This window comes from Lycium ferocissimum, chromosome 2 (genome assembly GCF_029784015.1).
Source record: "Lycium ferocissimum isolate CSIRO_LF1 chromosome 2, AGI_CSIRO_Lferr_CH_V1, whole genome shotgun sequence".
NCBI classification, from domain to species: domain Eukaryota; kingdom Viridiplantae; phylum Streptophyta; class Magnoliopsida; order Solanales; family Solanaceae; genus Lycium; species Lycium ferocissimum.
In genome coordinates, this window is record NC_081343.1 from 65057752 (window position 1) to 65078012 (window position 20261).

Here is a 20261-nt window from a genome sequence, read left to right on the forward strand (position 1 = left end):
GTTCATTTTACTAATTATCCGTTCATGCATTAATAAATTCATTATCTTCTAAAGAGATAGGGTAAAGAGAGTTTAACTGTTTTGTTTGCATAATCTTATTAAATTGATAACAACGTTTCTGAAAAGCGTTTAAACGGGAAGGAAGAGCGAGAAGACTTATAACTTTTCTCTCTATGGAATAAGAGCTAGCTTCCCTTCCCAATAGAAATTTTTTATTTGAATTTGTTGTTTTATTTTATTTTTTGCATATCGATCTTATTTATACTTTTAACTTTTCATCTTATTAATATTTGTCTAAGATTATACATTTATTTTTTGTATTATAAAAATTTTCATATCTTTTCTACATCAATTAAGTTACACATGAAATGTTTAACCCGCGCTTCTAGTCTATGTATAATTTTATGCAGGGCAAAAGGTGGAATAGCTAATGAGTGAATAACCCATACATGAATAACCAAATCTTGCATAACTAATACCTGCATAAAATAATACATAGATTTCCTCATAACTAATCCATGTATTAGCAGATTAATCCTTCGACATTCATGGTTTACACTTGGATTCTTTTTATTTTATCTATATAACTAGTACTAAGTCTTACTACTTAAAATCACTATTTTTTCAGTGAATCTCCTACTGAAAATATTTAGTGGCTATTCTCATTAAACGTCGGTGGGAAAAACCTAACTAGCAGTTTTTTCACACGGAAAAATTAGAAACTTTTTCAACTTTTCAATGGGAACCTGTTTCCCACCATGCGTTTTCCCAATGAGCTGGTTCGGTGGGAATGAGGTGGGAAAATCTTTATAACACAAATTTCCCACTGAATATCGGTGGAAAAAACCTCTTTGCAGTAGTGTCTCTTGACTCATGTTAAAGAGCTCCAAGCACATTACCTTCTTAGTGTTTAATTAGTTGCCTCTTATCTGGGACAATTACCAGTGTAAAGTTGTTAATAGATGTTGGATTCTTGCACTTTGTCGTATAATCATTTTATTCTTACATATGCCAAAGCTAAGCTTGAATTCATGGAACATATGCTATGTGGTTCTGACCAATATGGTTTAATCTTTCAATTGCTGTGTGATACTGCATGTATTTAAACTTGGTCATTGATAAAAGAACGCGAAGAAGCAGTTTCAATTCTTGCTTGGTTTTCCCACTACTGCCTGTTTGAAAAGTTCGATTAACAAATGCCTTTCAAGAGGTCAAGTGCCGACAAAAAACTCTGCTAGTTTTAAAACTTGAAAGCAGGACTCTAATAGAACCTTCTCTTTCAATTTTTAACTTGTCAAATAGTGCTGCATGGTATTTAGGCGTTTGTTATCCATGGTACCGAGGACATGAGACATGACCTTAGATAGAAGGGTTTGGAGGTTGCGGATTAGAGAAGAGGGTTAGATGATAGTTGAGCGTTCTCTTGCTTTACCGCTGGATAGATTAGGTGATCGAATCTGTGCCTACATTCTTATCAGTAGTATTAGCACTATTCTCGTAGTTTCTTGTTCTTCATTTTCTGTTACCACCTGTGTTTCATGTGCTTTGATAATCGCATTATTTAGTTATTGTTACTGTTCTTTTCTCTTTTCGAAAGCTATGTATTGTTTTCCATATCGCATTATTTCGTTCTTGTTACTGCTTTCATTTTTGTATTTCAATAAAGCCGAGAGTCTATCGGAAACATAACCTCTGTATCTCTATGAGGTAGGGCTATGTATTGTTTTCGATTGATTCTGAATGTCTTGGACTTCTGATTTCACTAGTTGGCATCATTCTCGGTGAGTTTCCATCACACAGCTGGTAAGTCCTAGATGCATCCAAAATTACCTAACGTTAGTGGCACGATGGCTCTTGCGTAGTTAAATATCTTTACAAGGAAAAAAATATCCTCCTGTATCCTGCTCTCTCTTTGCTATGCAGACGAAAAATATCCAATAATTGGCTAATGTTATTGTTCTTTAGACTGGCAGATTTTACTGAAGTCCGATAGTAGTCTAGCCAACAACGGTTACGTTTGGGATAAAGCGTCCGATAGTAGTCTAGCCAACAACGGTTACGTTTTATAAATATTTTTAAAAATCGCATTTTCTTAAAAATTTAAAAATAAATCTGTAGGTTTTAAAAAACGGGTTTTCCATGTAGAAAATAATTACAAAATTTTATAAAAAATTCTGGTTTTTCCAGTTTTATTTGAAAAATAAAAGTGTCCTAAGGCAACATAAGACATTTTAAAAAAATAATCAAGTTTTCAAAGGTCAAATTTTCAATTTTTTTTTTTAAAAAGGGTTTTAATCCTTTTTTAAAAGCAATCCATGTTTTTATATTTTTTTTATTTTTAAATGCATCTGCTCCATAATGAAAATTCAGTTTTTTATTTTTATTTTACAAAAAATTGACACGTAAGCTGAAAAATTAAAAAAAAAAAAGAAGAAAACAAATAAATACACATGTACATTGTGTGTAGCAAATTGAAGATCTTAGTTCGGGGGGAAGTCTTCAGTACGTTTTATAAATATTTTTACGTGTAGGTGAATTAGTTACTACTGGTGGCAACATAATTGTAAAGGTCGAATGCTCCATATAGCATCTGCTCCATACTGTACATTCTTATTTCTTCAGTAAACCAGTTGAAGAAACCAACAAAAGAGGAGATAATTCGAGACTTAGCTCAATCTCTACATAACAAAATTGGTGGTGACTTTGCTGACCAAATGCTTCCCATAAACAGCTCCTTCAAAATTCTTGGTGCCACCGGTCTTCTGTAAACACATATCTAGAGGCTCTATTGCAGCATCGAAGTTGGGCTATACGAAAAATAAAACACACATCATCAGAAATGAATGTTACCCCGTACCATCATTTTTTTTACTTTAATTGTGAGGAAGTCTTTAACCTCATAAAAGTAGGCCACGCAAACACGATATTTGGGAGACTTATTGATGACCCGGTGCAACGTTGATTCATAAATTCCGTTTGATAAGATCTACCAATAGCCAGCAGACAAGAACAGCTTAAGTACAAGCGTAAAAATGATGAAAAGAGTTGCAGTGCAAATTGAATACCTTCAACATATCTCCTATGTTGCACACAAATGTGCCAGGGATAGGTGGTGCTGATATCCACTCGCCCGATTTGTTTCTCACCTTAAAACAACTCAATATGATTAGTATGAAACAAATCGAGTTATATATTTCATTAGCAATTAAGCCCTGTAAATCAGGATGAACTTCAAATCATAAAATAACGATGTAAGACGAGGCTTTACAAGGCACTAAGGTCTGGGAAGCCAAATCTTCCTCAGCAGCTTTCAAAGAAAGAAAAAAAAAATTTGCACAAGGAACATAATTGTACCTGAAGGGCAACAATATCTTCATCCTGGTTGACTAATGTCAATAGCCCTGTAAGACAAGAACACAAGTTTGTCATGATTAGTAATGAATGTGGATAGGGTGCTATCTTTGAAAAGATGGGAAACTTTACCATAATCTGTATGGGCACCACTGAGATTTATTTGATTCCGAGAAAAGAGATGGACAACACAGAAAGAAAAAAAACATCACTCATTGGAAAAGAGATACACCAATAACAGGAAGAAAAAAATCTGGAAAAAAACAAAAAAAAAAAAAAGAGAGAAAAAACATAACGACTAACACCGCGACTTACCATCCAACATCATTCTCAGCCTTATCGTGTCCATTTGAAATGGAGGCAGCAGGGTAGCCAATTATTCGCAAGACCCAAAATGGATCGCCACCTATCTCACCTTCCATTAAATCTGCAGATCCACCCAACGCTAGAGCAATTCCCCTCATTATTTTTCGTGATAGATCTGCCAGCAATATAACATAAACCTTCACCAACTCTTTTTCAGTTCCAGTATAGAAGCTTTTTATCAGTTGCAAAAATGTCAAAGGAATATGTAATCTACAGAGCAAGGCACCTGTGCAGCGGTCAATATACTCCTCCATTAACGGCTTGAAATTAGGAGGATTACTTGGCCTGCATAAGAAATAATGTACTTGGGCTAAACAAATTGAAGAAACAACAAATCCAAAGTAGTCATTTAGCAGTCAGCAGCATAAATCAAGGGGAAGTAATAACAAGGATCTACCATATGTTGGATCCTTGCATAACGTCACCAAGATCTCCATACATCCCATGTTTCACTTCTCTATAGCACTGCCAACCATAAATGAAATCGAGGCGAAAATGCATCAAAGATGATTTAGTAACAGCAGTAGCACAATTACTAAGAATCGTTAAACAAAGTATTCCTACAAAAGCTGTGTCAAAACACATGTGAAAATAGAAACTGACATTGAGAGGAGTTCACATCTATAACATCGCAAACAGCAGAAATGCTGTCCATAGTTGATGAACGGTCTTTAACAGCAAAAAAGAAAAATTTCTCGTTTTCAAGAAGACTTTAATCAACTCTTCACAGTTGAACCAGAAACCCAAATAATTGAAACAAGACCTCACCTAAAAGGGAACGAGCCCCAATGTCAAGAGACGGAGAATATATATATATATATATATATATATATAGAAACTCCGTACATTGTTAAAAAGCTCTGTTCCTCTTTAACACACACACATACTCTCATATTTAGACACTCAAATGTTCTTTGTTTCCACCACAGACTACTTTGATCAGACAAATACCACAGGCTACTTCGATGTTGCCTTTCTTGTCCACCTTTGCATCAAAAGATTGTGTATTTACACGTCTAGAATATTATTGGGCTAAAATAGCCCAAATACACTCTTAACATGGTACGATATTATCCGCTTTGTGCCAAGCCCACACGGTTTTCCCTAAAAGGCCTCACACCATTAAGAGTTTTCAAACCTTATCAGTAGCTTACTTTTCTTTCCAGCTACCAATGTGGAACTTTGTTTACACACACTCTACAAATATCTTATAGCCACAGTAATGCAATCCGTTCCAGTTTTATAGAACATCATAAACTGGAGCAAACACTCCCAAACCTCCAAATTGTTAGTTAATAATGGCGAACAGCTATGTACTGCATAATGTGTGAGAAATTCTAAGCGTGTAATCCGAAATGGTAGAGTAAAAGAAACATCCAAAGAAACAGAACTAATAGAGATAATAAACAATTGGGTCATAATAAGAAAAGAATATAACTATAAGCACGAGGTTACGCGTGAAAATAGACTTAACTTTGATCCAATGCAAATCAAAATCCAGCTCAAAAACTTTAGATAATGGTGAAGAAACCTAAGTAAGCTTGAAAAACCCTTATACAAACAAGTGGTCTCCAACATATATACCATAAGTAATTAACGTAACATACATCAATAGCTTCATGTATATCAGGTATGCCTTTGGTTATATTCTCTCCAACTCTTTGATATCCTCTGCTTTCAAGATACATAAGCAATCATTAGTTAAGATAACATATAGAGATAGTAACAATTTAAGATACTGGGTAACAACAGGAATAAACCTGTATCCTGTTGCTGCAGAAAGTTTGATCTTGATTTTCTCCTCATAGGGTTGATGAAAATATTCGCGTGTTATGCTTTTAACCTCTTTCATAAGGGAAACAGGGATACCATGGCCCTTCTGCAAGATTGCGAAACAGAGAATAGAGAAGGTAAAATGGTTACTAATCCAACAACAATCAGACAGTAACGATTTGTATTACGAATGATCCATATATAATTTAAACTCAGGAGAAATTTAGCTTCTTGCACAGTGATAGTACACTATTTTCCCAAAAATTGCAAATTCGATTAGATATAAAAACATTAGGCTCCAATCAAGACCACCAATAATACAAATATTACAAGGAGAAGATCAATTACCACATAAAAGAATCCAGCTTCTCTACAAGCCTGATTTAATTGTTTAACAACTTGAGCTACACCTTCATCTTGAGCTATATTTGGATGATCCCATTTCTCCAAAAGAGGACTTATATCTGTCTCATATAAAAAAACTATATTTAATTTTCACAAAACCAATGGAACAGTTTTAATCAGCGATGTCCAAAACGAGAATACATGAAATTATATTAGTATCCAACAAAAATAGACATGATAAGGAATTGAAAATAAGGCTGCAAAATTGGCTTGAAAATTCAGACCTATTAGAGGGATAGACTTGAAATCCGTAGCCATGTGCTTCAAGCTTTTGCAACTGTTGTTCTGCTTAGCTTGTTAGAACGATGTTGTCGATGCAGTTAGAATCTATCAGCTAAGCCAGGTCATCAATATTGGCTGATTCCTGTAGATAAGATTCCTCGCATGGCCAAATCTAATTAACTAACCGAGTAATTATTTGACAAAAAATGGTTACTTATGCTTGGAGTATGTTTAAAATAGTTTCATAAATATACTTTATAGCAGTTTTAGTCCTTTAAGTTTATAAAGTGAGTATTTTCCTTTTTATCTCCATCAAATATTTAACAAAGTTTTGTGGTTAGGTTTAACAAGAATTGTGAAAAAATCATCGATATCTCATGGTTAGGTTTCTGGTATATTTTATATCATTTCTTATCTATAGTTTTTTTTGAGGTGCAATCTTTGCTATTCTGGTCTATTTCTTGTGTATGATACAATTTTTATTGTTGTAGGATCTAAAATCAACTTGGCAAAATATGAAAGAAGACTCACACAAGTTTTGTCGCCACGTAATACTTGTGCGTCGAGCATAATAAAATTTTTGTTATTACTACGGAGTATTTTTTTAACCATTTGAAACATGGACTTATATGTCGGTACTAGTTTTTCCCGTCTCTGTGTTATTTTGTTAATACGTGTCACTTGTCATGTATTGCATCCTATACATTATTGACTATCCAGTACCTTTTTATTTAGTTAGCTTAATCGAACAAAGTTAATTCAGAAACTAAATGAAGTTAAAAAAAAAAGTACGGTACACAACACAAAGAGTGAGAAGACAGTCACTAACGTACATGCATACTTGTAATGGAGATAATATTTGTGACATTTATGTGTATAGTTTGCTCGCGGTGCACTACTGTTTATATGCTGAAACTGATCTTTACGGGGTGAAATTTTTCCAAATTTGTTGTTGTGAACGTACAAAAGCTATTGAAAATACAGTTTCCCTTTTTCGTTCAATTGAGAATACATTTGACAATACCAAAAGAGAAGGTATTTTTACACCAGCCTTCCCTAGCTTAACAAGTCCAAAAATTCGCGACATCTTTAAATAAATGAAACAGAAAATGAAGCTCATAGATCACAACAAAGCAACTAAGAAGAGGAGTTTGCTGTTGTCGAGTTATGGTTGCGGCAGAATTGAAAGCTGTTTGCATCCATTCTTTCCAACACAAAATGCCCCAACATATCCTTCGACTTCACCAAATTCTCTTTGCATAAGAACTCATCGCTTGTAATTTTATCCACTTGTTGATTAAAATCATGCACAAAAATATGCGTCTTTGGATTTCCTCCTTTCTTGCTCCGCGCCAAAACACTAGCAGTAAAAATAGCTGCCATTCGGCCTGGTGCCTCAGGCCAATACCCTCTTGGCCCATCAACCAAAATAACATCCCAACCCACTTCATAAAATTGATTTGGCAAGTCGTTAAGCCCAAGTTTGCACTCCGAAAACAGCAAATTCTGCACTGGCTTGCACTCATTTCGCACTTGTTCTTTAACTCCTGCAATCAATTCCTTCATTTCACTCAACTTAGTTGTGTACTGCACGTCATAAGCTTCAATTTCTGGATATTTTTCCTCAATATAAGCAGCATAATATCGATTTTCGTCGATGAAAACCGTTCTGCCATTGTGATTCAAGGCTTTCCAGAGAAGGGTCTCGTGAGTAAGTCCAAAAACAAGTAAATTGCAAGGTTGAGAGCATTTTTGGAGAACATCAGCAATATGTTTGATATCTGTGTAAGACATGTGTTCTGTATTGTTGGAATTTGATGCATAATGGACAAGGGCCCTAGCCACAGCCTTTGACAATGGTGGGGTAGTTGAACTAGTAATTGTGGACGTAACAGCAACAGAGGTGGTGATTTTATTTTCTCTTGTATAAATCAAAGTAAGAAGAAAAGCAAGTGTCAAGAATGAAACAAAGGCCAAAGCCCAAAAACGATTTGAACTACCCTGTTTTTGGATATAAGGGTGAAGGAGTATTAACTTTGTGCTACTTCCAAGAGTATTCTTCATCTTTGCTTTTTTTGTAGGAAGATAAAGATTTCCCTTTTAGTAAAGAGGGATTTGGAAATTCTTGGAAAATTGGGATGAGTTTCTGAGAGAAATGGAAGGTGAGTTTTAAAGTAAGATACCTATGAATTGGTAGATGGTAGAGATTAATACTATTAATCATGACATTACAATCCCACCAATATTTGATTAAGTAAAGCAAGGTCTCGTTGGCAAGAAGAAGATGACTTATTGACCATCTGGCTGTGTGATTGGCTAACTCAAGTTTTGTTTCAACCACCACATTTTTCTTCTTTTTTATTTCCTACGTAATATGGTATCATATTGAAAATGGAGTAGTTGAAGGGAAGGTATTTGGTGTGGTGCTAGCGACTTAGTAACTAATTTACCAGCAGGAAGTCGCTTTTCCTTGCTCATTCCATCTTCATTTCTCACGTAACCTCTACTTATATTAAACTCACATTTTACTCTTGGAGCAGGCGAACCAGCTACCAGCAGATTCCAATAATTAAAATGCATTAAAATACCATCACATGTACCTTACAAAATTAGAGATAGTTGATGACATATACTAGCTTCTTAAGTGTATCTAATTTGTTGCAACTTCCGCTCTTTAATTATTGACCACGTTTATTAACTTATAGGACATATCCCGTGTGATAGAATATACAAGTCCACCAAGCAGTGTAGAAAATCAGATTCTCTATTTGTTCCCTTATGTAAAGACAGAAAGTAATTAACACTAGATATTTATATGAAACATTAAACTGCCCGGGGATTAAAAGCCTAACGACTACTGCTTAGGTAGAATTTTCAACTTCACTAAACTGAGCAACTTCAGATTACAACCTATTGCAACCTAGGAATTAAACTTTTAATCCCTCACAACTTACAACAACTCTATTGCAAAGAGCAAAACTCGACTAACTCTAGCCAGGAACATAAGCAAAGCTTGACTAACTCTAGCCAAGTACACAAACTCAAATTAGTTGAAAGCCAGGTAGGAAAACAAGTTAAGAACACAAGATAAAGACCCAACAAACCTAAGAACTCAATATATATTCAGTGGTAGGGAGCATGTCCTTCAGTTTGTTGGAGCTTTGTTCTTAAGAGCACCTTGAGAGGTGGCTGCTTGCACTTCGAGATATATGAACTTTTCTGATTTTGCAAAGTGCTGGGGTTTCTCTTGCATCATGTTGTTTATATATGAGAGATAAGTGTTGAGATAAAAGGGACATTACATTATTCTCTAGCATGCTACAGCTGTAAAAGTTGAACGCATCTGGCTCCTCGAATAAGATTAACCACACCGCAGGGTGTCATGAGTGAGAGCACATCAGCCCATCTGGTCCCTTCAATGAGACTTGTTATTTTCACGCATTATAACACATTGTACAGCTCAAATTAAGTTTGTCAAATCATCAAAACATAAGTTATCATAACTCATCACCGTGCAATTAATTGAAAAAAACACTGGATCAAACGAATACTAGTGGTAATTTTATGTAATGTGTTTGGAATTAAGTCTGTCCTTGTTCCATATTCTAACACAAACATTCATATATTTTACTAGATTTAATGTATAGTGTTCAGACGAATCAGGTGTCTGTATGCTACATTCGCCTTTGTATATACATATACTTGTTCGTCTCAGGTTAAAATATTAAAATAAGCCGATAATACTTCCTAAAACATCATGGAGTTATCCAAATAGTTACCAGCGAAATTAAAAGGGAGTAGACGTATAAATTATGACCGGACGATTTAAATTCCTTTTTTCCCTTATTAAATCTTGAGGAAAGAAGTCAGATGGTATTTACTTCATAGGAGCGAAACTCGCTCAGTTGGTGAATCATCTCTATCTTTAACTAGTATGTCGGAAGTTCGGGTCATAATAAGGGGTGGGGAGGTATCTGTGCTTTGGACTGTTCGAGCACAATTTCAATTCTGAATGCAAGGTGCCAACCATAATGTTAGGTCAGTTAGAACAATCAACTAACGTAGAAAAAGGCAAACTCTCTAAATTTAGTACGTGACATTTGGTGTCAAGAGTCTTAAGCTTCAATATAAAAGTCAATGAAGTCTACATCCTTCACCAATCCATGTTGCCCCCACAATGACACAGTGCAAAAGGGTTCAATTTCCATACAATGCAACTTATGTAGAACCTCCTGTATTGAATTTGGGGCAGTTTGGGAAATAATTCAAAAGACAATTAAAGTGACGTGATGAATCCTTAAACATAGTGCTACTACTATAAATTTGCTCCTAAATTGTCTCTGTCGTCTATGAATTTCGAACGTTAGTAATAACTTCCATATAGCAAGAGCCAGTTTCAAGAATAGTAGGAAAGAAATGTTGGGGCCTTGCTCAAAAACAATTATGATTGTGGGCCTTGTGATGTCATTAATATTAAATCTCACACTGATGAGACACAGTGCTACAGACTTGGGCCAGCATCATGAAACTTCAGCCTCAGCCCTTGTCATGTATGAGTAATTGTCTCTAGATCCTTGACCAACCCTGCGTCAAGTCATTGTAACTGATTTAGAATGCAGAATTTAAGTTAGTATATAAAGGATCACTAAATCCATGCTCTTTTATAATGATAGGTGTAAAACCAATAATCTATCCATGTCAATTTAAGTGTTTTACTTTGTATGTCCCAAAAATAGTCTTTTTTCATATTTAGTAAGTTGACAATTTAAATATCCTACATGACAAGTTTATAACAATAAGATTCAAATGACATTTAGTACATTAGACACATCTTTAATTTAAGACTACAAAATTTAATAATCTCTCTTTATTTCATAAACTTCGTGTCTACTCAAACTAAAACACGTAAATTGAGACGGAGGAATATAAATATATACTTCTAATATTTTGAACTACATATTTAGTTCAAATCAGACTCGTGTGTATCGGCACACCACCTCCAGAGCTTTAGATTCACCATCAGTGACCCTGTGGCTCATTAATTAGTGATTCCAAGAAAATCCTACGTGTGTTACAAAAAATCGTGCAATCGTCTAGCTATGAAAGTCATTTTGTGCTTTTGTTTTGGTGAGCAAATGATGAATACTCGGCCCTCTTCCACAAGATTTCTTTCAACTCAAGTGTGTCATTATTGATAAGAGCAAGTATTCAGAGGAATTATTGGCAATTAGAACTTAGAAGCTGCTCAACAAAAAGAAAAGCATTCTCTTTAGCTTTGGTAGCTAGGCCCACGGTAAAGGAGAAAGGAGAACTCTAGAGCTAAATAACTTTTTTCGTGCCTCAATACATTTTGTGAGGGATTAAAATCGCCCTTTTATGAAATACTCAATAAAAGACGCTACTTTTGGGAAAAGAAGGATTAAGGGTGGCAAACTTTGGTTGACGCCTTTAAAGTATAGACTTTAAATAAAAGTAGGAAAGATGCCATTTTCCTTCCTACTCTGGCAAAGAAGCTCAAGACAAAAAGAATACAAAAGGAACAGCTTAACGATATAAGACCAGTACAAGGCCCATGTATTTATTTTTCTTTTTTACCATTTGAAAAGTATTGTACCAGTTAATTTAATGTAATAAAATTATCAACAAGACACAGAAAAAAGAAAACACACTTATCTTTTTTTATAGTGATTCATTTAAATCTTGAGAAAAGTCTTAAAATCTTTTAAGACTTAGAAAATGTTCATTTAAAAGATTCTTAGCCGAATAACATTTTTACTAATATCATTACTTTATTTATTATTATCATTGCACAACTAACACCATCAAATATTGAACCTCAATTACCAATGTTCCACTGGCAGCTACCATCACTAATCACCTCCATCGTCATTACTTCACGAATCATTACTATCGCCAATCACTACTGCACAACCATCAGCTCCTGTCGCCCCTAACTTTTAGGATACACTTTATAGAACAAACAACAATTAAACACCATATAAACTAAATTTATTTAATATTTTGTAGATATATTAATATCTAATTATTAATTTATTAATTTTTAGATAATATATATCATACACGGTTAGCTGATGATAAAACAAACAATCTTAGTTATGCCATAGTTAAATTTAAAACAATTTTTTAATAGTCAAATATACTGATATATCAAAATTTAAGCATTTTAATCTTAACAAATACAAGTATGTACACGCAAGTAAGCTCAAGTGGGCAGGGACAGTAATCGCCCACCTCAGAAGATCACGCCTGATTGTCTTAAAAGGATGTGTTCTTAGTCAAAAAGACATAGCACTACCAGGTCCATTAATTTTCACTCTTCCAACACATATCCTTATATTCTAATTTGTTATGATAGCTTTCTCATTTTGAAACGTTTCTAAGTATTTGACAAATTGTCATTAAAATTACTATTTATAAAATTTGTAAAGATGATTCATAACTAAAAACTCATTTAGCTATTTAAATTTATGCTTTTTAAATGAATGTATCTTGTCAAATTAGATGTTTAACAGTTATTTTAGTACTAAATTTAAATGATTAAACAATATTCTAAATGAGTTGTCTGATGAAATAGTGTTGCATAAAATAAATGAAAAAGGGTAAAAAATGCCCCTCTTCTTTAGGAAAAGGGCTAAAAATATCCTGCGTTATAAATTTAGGTAAAAAATATCTCTCCCGTCATTAAAGTTTTCAAAATAACCCCATCTTAACGCAAATCCCCAAAATAACCCGATTTCATTTTTAAACCCCCTTCATTTAAACCCGACCCAACTACATAAAAAATCCATATGCGACTAATTTGTTCTCGAGTTCTACATCTGGAGCCACTAGGCACAGGAGCTGGTAATCCATATGGGTTTTTATTTAGTTGAGTCGAGTTTAAATGGTGCAGGTCTAAAAATAAAATCGGGTTATTTTGAAAATTTTCGTTAAGACATGGGTATATTTGAAAACTTTAATGACAGAAGAGATATTTTTGACCCAAATTTATAATGAAGGATATTTTTAATCCTTTTTCCAAAGTAGAGGGTTATTTTTGACCCTTTTCCCTAAAATAAAATTGACAAGGGAATGCAAAATATGTCTACCAGTGAAGGTGTAGCAAAGTTATAGGCTACTCAAGCTATCGTTTGTACTCCGGTCAGGCTTTGTGACACACCAAGCTAATTAGAACTTTACAGTTTTATTACTCGTCTTTATTTTTTGCTTGTCAATTCTTGTACAGTATTTCATTTATTACGCTATAAGCTCAATTTTAACTTCGTCAGTATCAATTCCGTCAGGCCTCAACTGCTGAATTTTAACATCCACAAGTGATTAATTAAGTAATCTGGAAATAATATAAGTATTATAATAAAATTGGTTAATTAAATTAACGATATAAAAAATGTTTTACCCTACATGTGTTAGTATCTAGTAGTATAGCATATACTAATTCTGTTAAGCAGTTAGCTTACAGTTCATCATTGATGCAAAAGCAAAAGACGTTTAAATACAACAGGAAAGGGGACTTATTTGGGGATGCAGCAGTGTTGTGACAAATTCAAAATAAGAAAACATTCACGGGGCCCTTGAGAGTAAACAAAACGACTAAAAATTAGCAGGAGTTTCAGAGCGTCGGACGAATGAATAAGCCCCTACAATTTCCAATAGTTTTTCTTCTAAATAATCCTCCACCTTTCACGTGACACTGACCCATGTTTTCAGCCAGCTGCTCCGCAACAACTATTCTCGTTCAAATGACAAAAATGATCCCTTATTCTTGATCGCAGGTTCACAAGTAACCCTCCCTTAAAAGTTACTTGGAAAAGTTTTGGTCCTTTAAATTCTATAAAGAAAAAAGGCTCAAAAACTATCAGAAACAGTCCATCCATGCCGCTTGTTAATAATTAGGCACAATAATGCCACCGCCGTGACACATTTGATTCATCCGTGCCACTAATAATACAATAATGCCACCGCCGTAACACATTTGATTCATTAAATGCCACTAATAACCCAATGGAACCTCTTCTTGCTCGATTTTACCACGTGACGCTCCCTAAAGTCTAAACCATTCATTACTTACCAACTCCTAGATTTTTTGTCTATTTCAAATGTCTAGTATAATTTTTTAAGGTGCAATTTCTGTTATTTTTTTTTTTTTTGGTGTCTGGTATAGCTTTATATGTTGCTCTTGACGGAAATTTATGGCGTTTCTTTGACTTTCTTTTTATAGTTCTGATTAAATTTAACAACCAGAATTTAAATAATCAAAACTGTTCAGGCGATACTTGAGGACTATTTTGAACATATTACCTAAGATAAGGGACCAATTTTGTCATGTTCTCTCTTTTTCACCCTACACCCTCTTTTTTCCACTTCACTCTTCTCCATAGCTCACACTGTCTCCCAAAATTCAGTCCATTTTTCAGACCTCGTTTCCCACATTAAACCAAACAACATGAAAACAAACACTAACTTGGCCTTTTGTCACTAAACCAAAGAACTAGTCTTTGTTAGTTCTTGCAATGTCCCCATTGATGCTTCTTCTCTGCTTTCTTCTTCTACTATCTTACACTTTCCACTTCAGTTCTTCTTCCACAACCCCATCTGCTCCATTAAACTCTTTACTTCCATCCGACGCCGTTTCATTACTCTCCTTCAAATCCAAAGCTGACCTTGACAACAAACTTCTCTACACACTTAACGAACGCTTTGACTACTGTCAGTGGCAAGGAGTTAAATGTGTACAAGGTCGTGTTGTACGTTTTGTTCTTCAAGGTTTTAGTCTACGAGGTACTTTTCCGACAAACAGTTTAACTAATCTTGACCAACTCCGAATCCTTAATCTTCGCAACAACTCACTTTCCGGTCCTATCCCTGACCTTTCCAGTCTACCCAACCTTAAAACTTTGTTTCTTGATCATAATTTTTTCTCTGGAACTTTCCCTATTTCTCTTCTTTCTCTTCACCGTCTTGTTATTCTTGATCTTTCTCGTAACAATCTAACCGGTTCACTTCCTGTCGAGCTTACTGTTCTTGACCGGTTGAACTATCTCAAGCTTGATTCTAACTTGTTCAACGGTTCGATTCCGGCTTTGAACCAAACACAACTCAAAATTTTCAATGTTTCCAATAATAACCTTACTGGCCCAGTACCTGTTACTCCAACTTTGAAGAAATTTAACGAACGTTCGTTTTTATTTAACCCTAGTCTTTGTGGTGAGGTTGTTAATAAGCCATGTCGGTCAGCTCCATTCTTTGACTCGCCTTCTGGTGTTGCTTCTCCACCTACACCGTTATACCAAGATGCACAGTCACAGGGTATTCTTCTTGCCCCTCCAACTCAACATAAACACAAAAAAGTTGGTGTTATTTTGGGTAGTATGGTTGGAACATTGATTGTAATTGCAGGTGTTCTAAGTCTTTTTGCTTTTGTGAAAAAGAGAAGAGAAGAAACTGAACCAAAACCAACAAAATGCGCCATTGAAACCATTACTAACAGTGCAGCGAACACAACAGCTTCTGGGGTTGCAGATAATAGTATCCAAGAGATTAAATTAGAAAAAGAAGTGAAATTACCTCAAGGTCCCCAGCAGTTGAAGAGTGGAAACCTGATATTTTGTTCAGGGGAAACAGAGCTGTATACTTTAGAGCAATTAATGAGAGGGTCAGCAGAGTTACTTGGAAGGGGCACAATTGGAACAACATATAAAGCTCTAATGGCTAGTCAGTTAGTTGTTACAGTCAAGCGATTGGATGCTTGTAAAACTTCAATTACGAGTAGTGAAGCTTTTGAGCAACACATGGAGTCAGTTGGGATGTTGCGGCACCCCAATTTGGTTGCAGTTAGAGCATACTTTCAGGCTAAACAAGAAAGACTTGTTATCTATGATTATCAGCCTAATGGCAGTCTCTTCAATCTAATTCACGGTAAAGTTCCTAACTTTCTGATTTTCAGCTAGATATTCTTTCATTTTTTTGCCCGTCGGCCGAAATTAATTACGAGGACTAGCCAAAATATACAAAACAAACACTAAACACTGGTTATGTATATGATATACACTTCTTTTGGGCCGAGGGTCTTTCGGAAACAGACTCTCTACCCTGATAAAGTTAGGGGTAAGGTCTCCTTATATCCTACCATCTTCGGACCCCACCTGTGGGATCTATGTTGTTGTTGTTATGTACTTCTTCCGTCCATATTTATGTGGCACCATTTGACTCGGTTAGGAAAGAAAAGGAATCTTTTGAAATTTGTGATCCAAAACAAGCCTTAAATATTTGTGTGGTGTTATATATCTCATAAAGTTAAATTGTTTCTCATTACAAAAAAGTGACATTCTTCTTGGATAGACTAAAAAGGAAAGGAAACTGTGCCACTAAAATTGGAAGAGAGAGAGTATACAATATGTATAGTTATGCTGAGTATAAAAATATCTATAAATTTACTGGCTATTTTTAAAATTGGATCCTCAAAAGGCATGACTGTAATTATCTCTTCTCTAAATTACTCATCCGAAATGGATCAATTTCATGTGGAAGTTTTGTTATTTAATTTTGGTGATCTTGTAAATTGGTCAATGTGGAATCGATTTGGTGGACCTGTGAAGGAGGAAATAGTGGAAAAGTGAGTTGTCTTTGGCTAATTAGTGGCTACATCAATAACTAGCTTTTTTTTAATCTAGACAGAAATTTGCTGTAGTCTAGTCATTTAGATCATTCAGTGGTTGCAGTAGCAGGCGACTCTTTTAGCTTTTAGTGTGGATGCCTAATATGGGCTCCCACTGAGCCTTACTACCGACAATTGCAATGTTTGAGTTTACAGGCAGCCAAATAGTAGTGTGATTTAGTTTTCAGGCTGTCACTGACTGATCCGTATGGGTTGATAGCACTATTTCCCCCAACTAACTTTCATTTTTTATTATGCATTTAAGCAAATAGCCCTTGGCTCTTTTCATCTGTCTTTTGGCATTTATGTTAATTGGTCAATGTGGAGTCAAGTTGGTGGACCTGTGAAGGAGGAAGCAGTGGGAGAATGAGTTGTCTACTTACAGTAATCTTTTGGTGTTTTTTTTTACCTGTCCAAATGTTCTCTGTTTGCTAAATATTCAACTTACTTTAAGTGAGCGTTAGGGTCTAACGACAGAAGGATTTAGCGAAAGAAAAACTTCAATGATATTGATTCTATAGCACCCTTGTCCCTTCAACAATGCAGTGCTACATGTAATGAAGGGGTTCAACTGAATCCGCTTCATTAGAACATTATATTTTGCAAGTAGGGTAAACAATATTTTGTTGTGTATAATTAAATCGTTGAATTCTCGACATAAGAGTAACTTTTAGGGTAGTGACAGAAGTGGTATGAAATTACTTTAAGGTTATATGTTTGAATTGTTGTTCTTTTCGCCTAAAACCTGATATTCAGTTGTTGGTTTACTTACATATTGTGCTCAATTTTTTATTGTACGTGGCAGGTTCAAGATCAACAAGGGCAAGGCCCCTTCACTGGACTTCGTGTCTCAAAATAGCAGAAGATGTGGCTCAGGGCCTGGCTTACATCCATCAAGCGTCAAAGCTCACTCATGGCAACTTGAAATCCTCCAATGTCCTTCTAGGATCTGATTTTGAGGCCTGTCTAACAGATTACTCCCTCATCGCCCTTGCGGACATTTCTTCGGATGATGATCCTGATTCAGCACGCTATAAAGCACCAGAAGTTCGGAAATCTGCACGAAGAGCCACTCCAGGGTCCGACGTATATGCCTATGGCATTCTGTTATTAGAGCTTTTAACGGGTAAACCTCCATCTCAGCATCCGCATCTCTCTCCCCCTGATGTGCCGGATTGGGTTAGAGCTATGAGGGAGGATGATAACGAGGAGGATAGATGGCTTGCAATGCTAGTTGACCTTGCTAGTATATGTAGCTTGACATCTCCAGAACAGAGACCGACGATGAGGCAAATCTTGAAAATGATACAAGATATAAAGGATAATGAAATGGTGGAGAATAACAAACGTGATGCACACACTGGATACTCATAGCTTCTTCTGAATGGTCAGTTGTAATTAAGAGTCGCACCTGAAACCAATGTGGATAATGAAATCATTTGTCCGTGTCTCCCACTTTGGCAAGGTGCCATTAGTTGACAACAGATTCTGCCACTGAGTTTTGCCCCGATGGACCAAATGACCTGTCAGCTGTAATGGTGCTGGTACCTCACTACTCAGTAAACAACCTAAAACTGACAGGTTAAGGTCTTTCTACTAGAACATGGTCAACTTAGTCACTGATCATTATGACACACATTTTGTACTCCTCCCCGAAATCCCCCTCTATTTTAGTCACAACATATGGATGCAGAGGGAGAATTGTTTACAGCTGCTACGCCTATGTATTTAGGTGGTTTTAGTTGGTTCTTTTTCTAAGTAAATGTGAAATGCACTCGCTTTACCTTAATGGCAGAAGGATGTTGTATAATCTTGAATGGTAAAGCTACTCAAATTCTCAACTTCTAGGGGAAACCCTTCTCTGCATGGTTTAGTTAGTATCAACTTAGCAGAAGATGAGGACAGTAAAGTGTGTGCCAAGAGAAATCATGTACTATCAAAGTTCTGCGAGTTATTTTTTGTCATCTTTTTGTTTGTTTATAGAGTACTGACTTTTTTATGTTGGCCGAATAGGGTAATGACTTTTAAGTCCCTAGGCAATAAGAAGAATCGACTCATAGTCTCAAACAAACAAATACGAGTAATCTAAAAACCTTTCCAAAATTGAATCAGGATAGCTCGCAGGTTAATAATTGAACTTTTTATCATAGGTTCACATCCAGCCAGGTACACTAAGGGTGTACATGGATCGGGCTGGTTCGGATTTTTTAAACACCAAATCAATAAAATTCTTGTTTTTCAATTTTGGGTTTTCTCGGGTTATTCAGTTTTTTGGGTTTTTTTCGGAGTAATCTTGATACAAAACATATAACTTTTACTTCAAATATTTCTTTAGTCCTAGTAAGATACAACTATACAATTAAGGTATTTTTTAAGAAAATAACACAAAATGTGAGAAGAGTGATGATATTGTATTAAAATATTCAACAAAAGCTAATAAAATCGGTTAAAATAAATATTGCTAATTAACAAGCCATAAATAAAATGACTATAATCTAAAAATACTAAGTCATGCTAAAATAAGTACGGCTAATAAGTATTAATTACATGATAAAGAAAAAATAATTAAGTTATGTATTTTCATTTTCTAAATCAATTATGCAAAACTAAAGAATGTATATCCAACATTATTGTCATTTCTAGTGCTAAATTGAATTTCTTTTGTTAGCATTAGTATTGAGTTGGTTTTGGTTTGGACTTTATTTGAGTTACTAATATAATATAAAACTTATTGACATTCAAAATTCTAAATGCAAGCTTGATTAATACTCCATTTGTTTCAATTTATGTGAATTCATTTGACTGGATGCAGAGTTTAAGAAAATATAGAAGACTTTTAAACTTGTGGTGTTAAATGAGTCACATATGTTTTGTCTGGCTATAAATCATTGCATAAAGGTAAAGTGTTTCTAAATATAGAAAGAGGTCATTCTTTTTTGCACGGACTAATAATGAAATAGGTTCACATTAATTGAAACGGAGGGAGTATATAATAGATAAAAAACTACGAAAAAAATTTAAGAAATATTTATAAGTAACATTACAAATAGATATTTTTATGTATAAAATATTTTAAAAATTGAATACATGTAATGTCGGGTTGATTTGATTCGGTTTGACTTTTTTTAGTTAAAACCAAACCAAACCAAACCAATTATGCTCGGATTTTTTTTTTCAACACCAAACCAAATCAAACCAAACCACTAGTCGAATTTTTTTCTCGATTTGACTCGATTTATCTGTTTGGTGCGATTTGTCGATTTACTTTGTACAGCCCTAACTGGTACACTAAAGAAACTGCTCCTTCACATAAAGCATTTCTTCTATTTTATATGACTGATTATTGAGAAATCGAACGGTTATTTCTTGGACTAATTTCTCAAATGTTTTTCTAAAGCTATCAATTATCATTCATCAGCCGTACTTCTATTGTTTCTTGATCTCTATAAGTAATTTAAGAAAGATCTAT

General features: G+C 34.9%; 3 protein-coding genes across 3 annotated transcripts; 1 reads left to right on the forward strand and 2 right to left on the reverse strand.

The window, feature by feature from the left end:
• Positions 1 to 2561: 2561 nt before the first annotated feature.
• On the reverse strand, positions 2562 to 6322 carry LOC132046824 (probable 2-oxoglutarate-dependent dioxygenase At3g50210). Its single transcript, XM_059437582.1, has 12 exons — positions 6120 to 6322; positions 5839 to 5954; positions 5478 to 5596; positions 5325 to 5388; positions 4115 to 4182; positions 3944 to 4002; positions 3667 to 3832; positions 3484 to 3503; positions 3355 to 3401; positions 3066 to 3146; positions 2897 to 2986; positions 2562 to 2807 (listed from the first exon to the last, which is right to left on the reverse strand). The coding sequence occupies exons 1-12, from the start codon at positions 6151 to 6153 to the stop codon at positions 2679 to 2681; spliced, it is 993 nt and encodes a 330-aa protein (XP_059293565.1). The 5' UTR covers positions 6154 to 6322; the 3' UTR covers positions 2562 to 2678.
• A 765-nt stretch (positions 6323 to 7087) lies between these two features.
• LOC132046826 (protein IRX15-LIKE) lies at positions 7088 to 8340 on the reverse strand. The gene has a single exon (XM_059437584.1). The coding sequence runs from the start codon at positions 8179 to 8181 to the stop codon at positions 7255 to 7257; it is 927 nt and encodes a 308-aa protein (XP_059293567.1). The 5' UTR covers positions 8182 to 8340; the 3' UTR covers positions 7088 to 7254.
• Positions 8341 to 14461: 6121 nt separating this feature from the next.
• Positions 14462 to 18633, forward strand: LOC132046827 (probable inactive receptor kinase At5g67200). The gene is made up of 2 exons (XM_059437585.1): positions 14462 to 16053; positions 17598 to 18633. Exons 1-2 carry the CDS (start codon positions 14649 to 14651, stop codon positions 18164 to 18166), a joined length of 1974 nt encoding a protein of 657 aa, XP_059293568.1. The 5' UTR covers positions 14462 to 14648; the 3' UTR covers positions 18167 to 18633.
• Positions 18634 to 20261: the final 1628 nt, after the last annotated feature.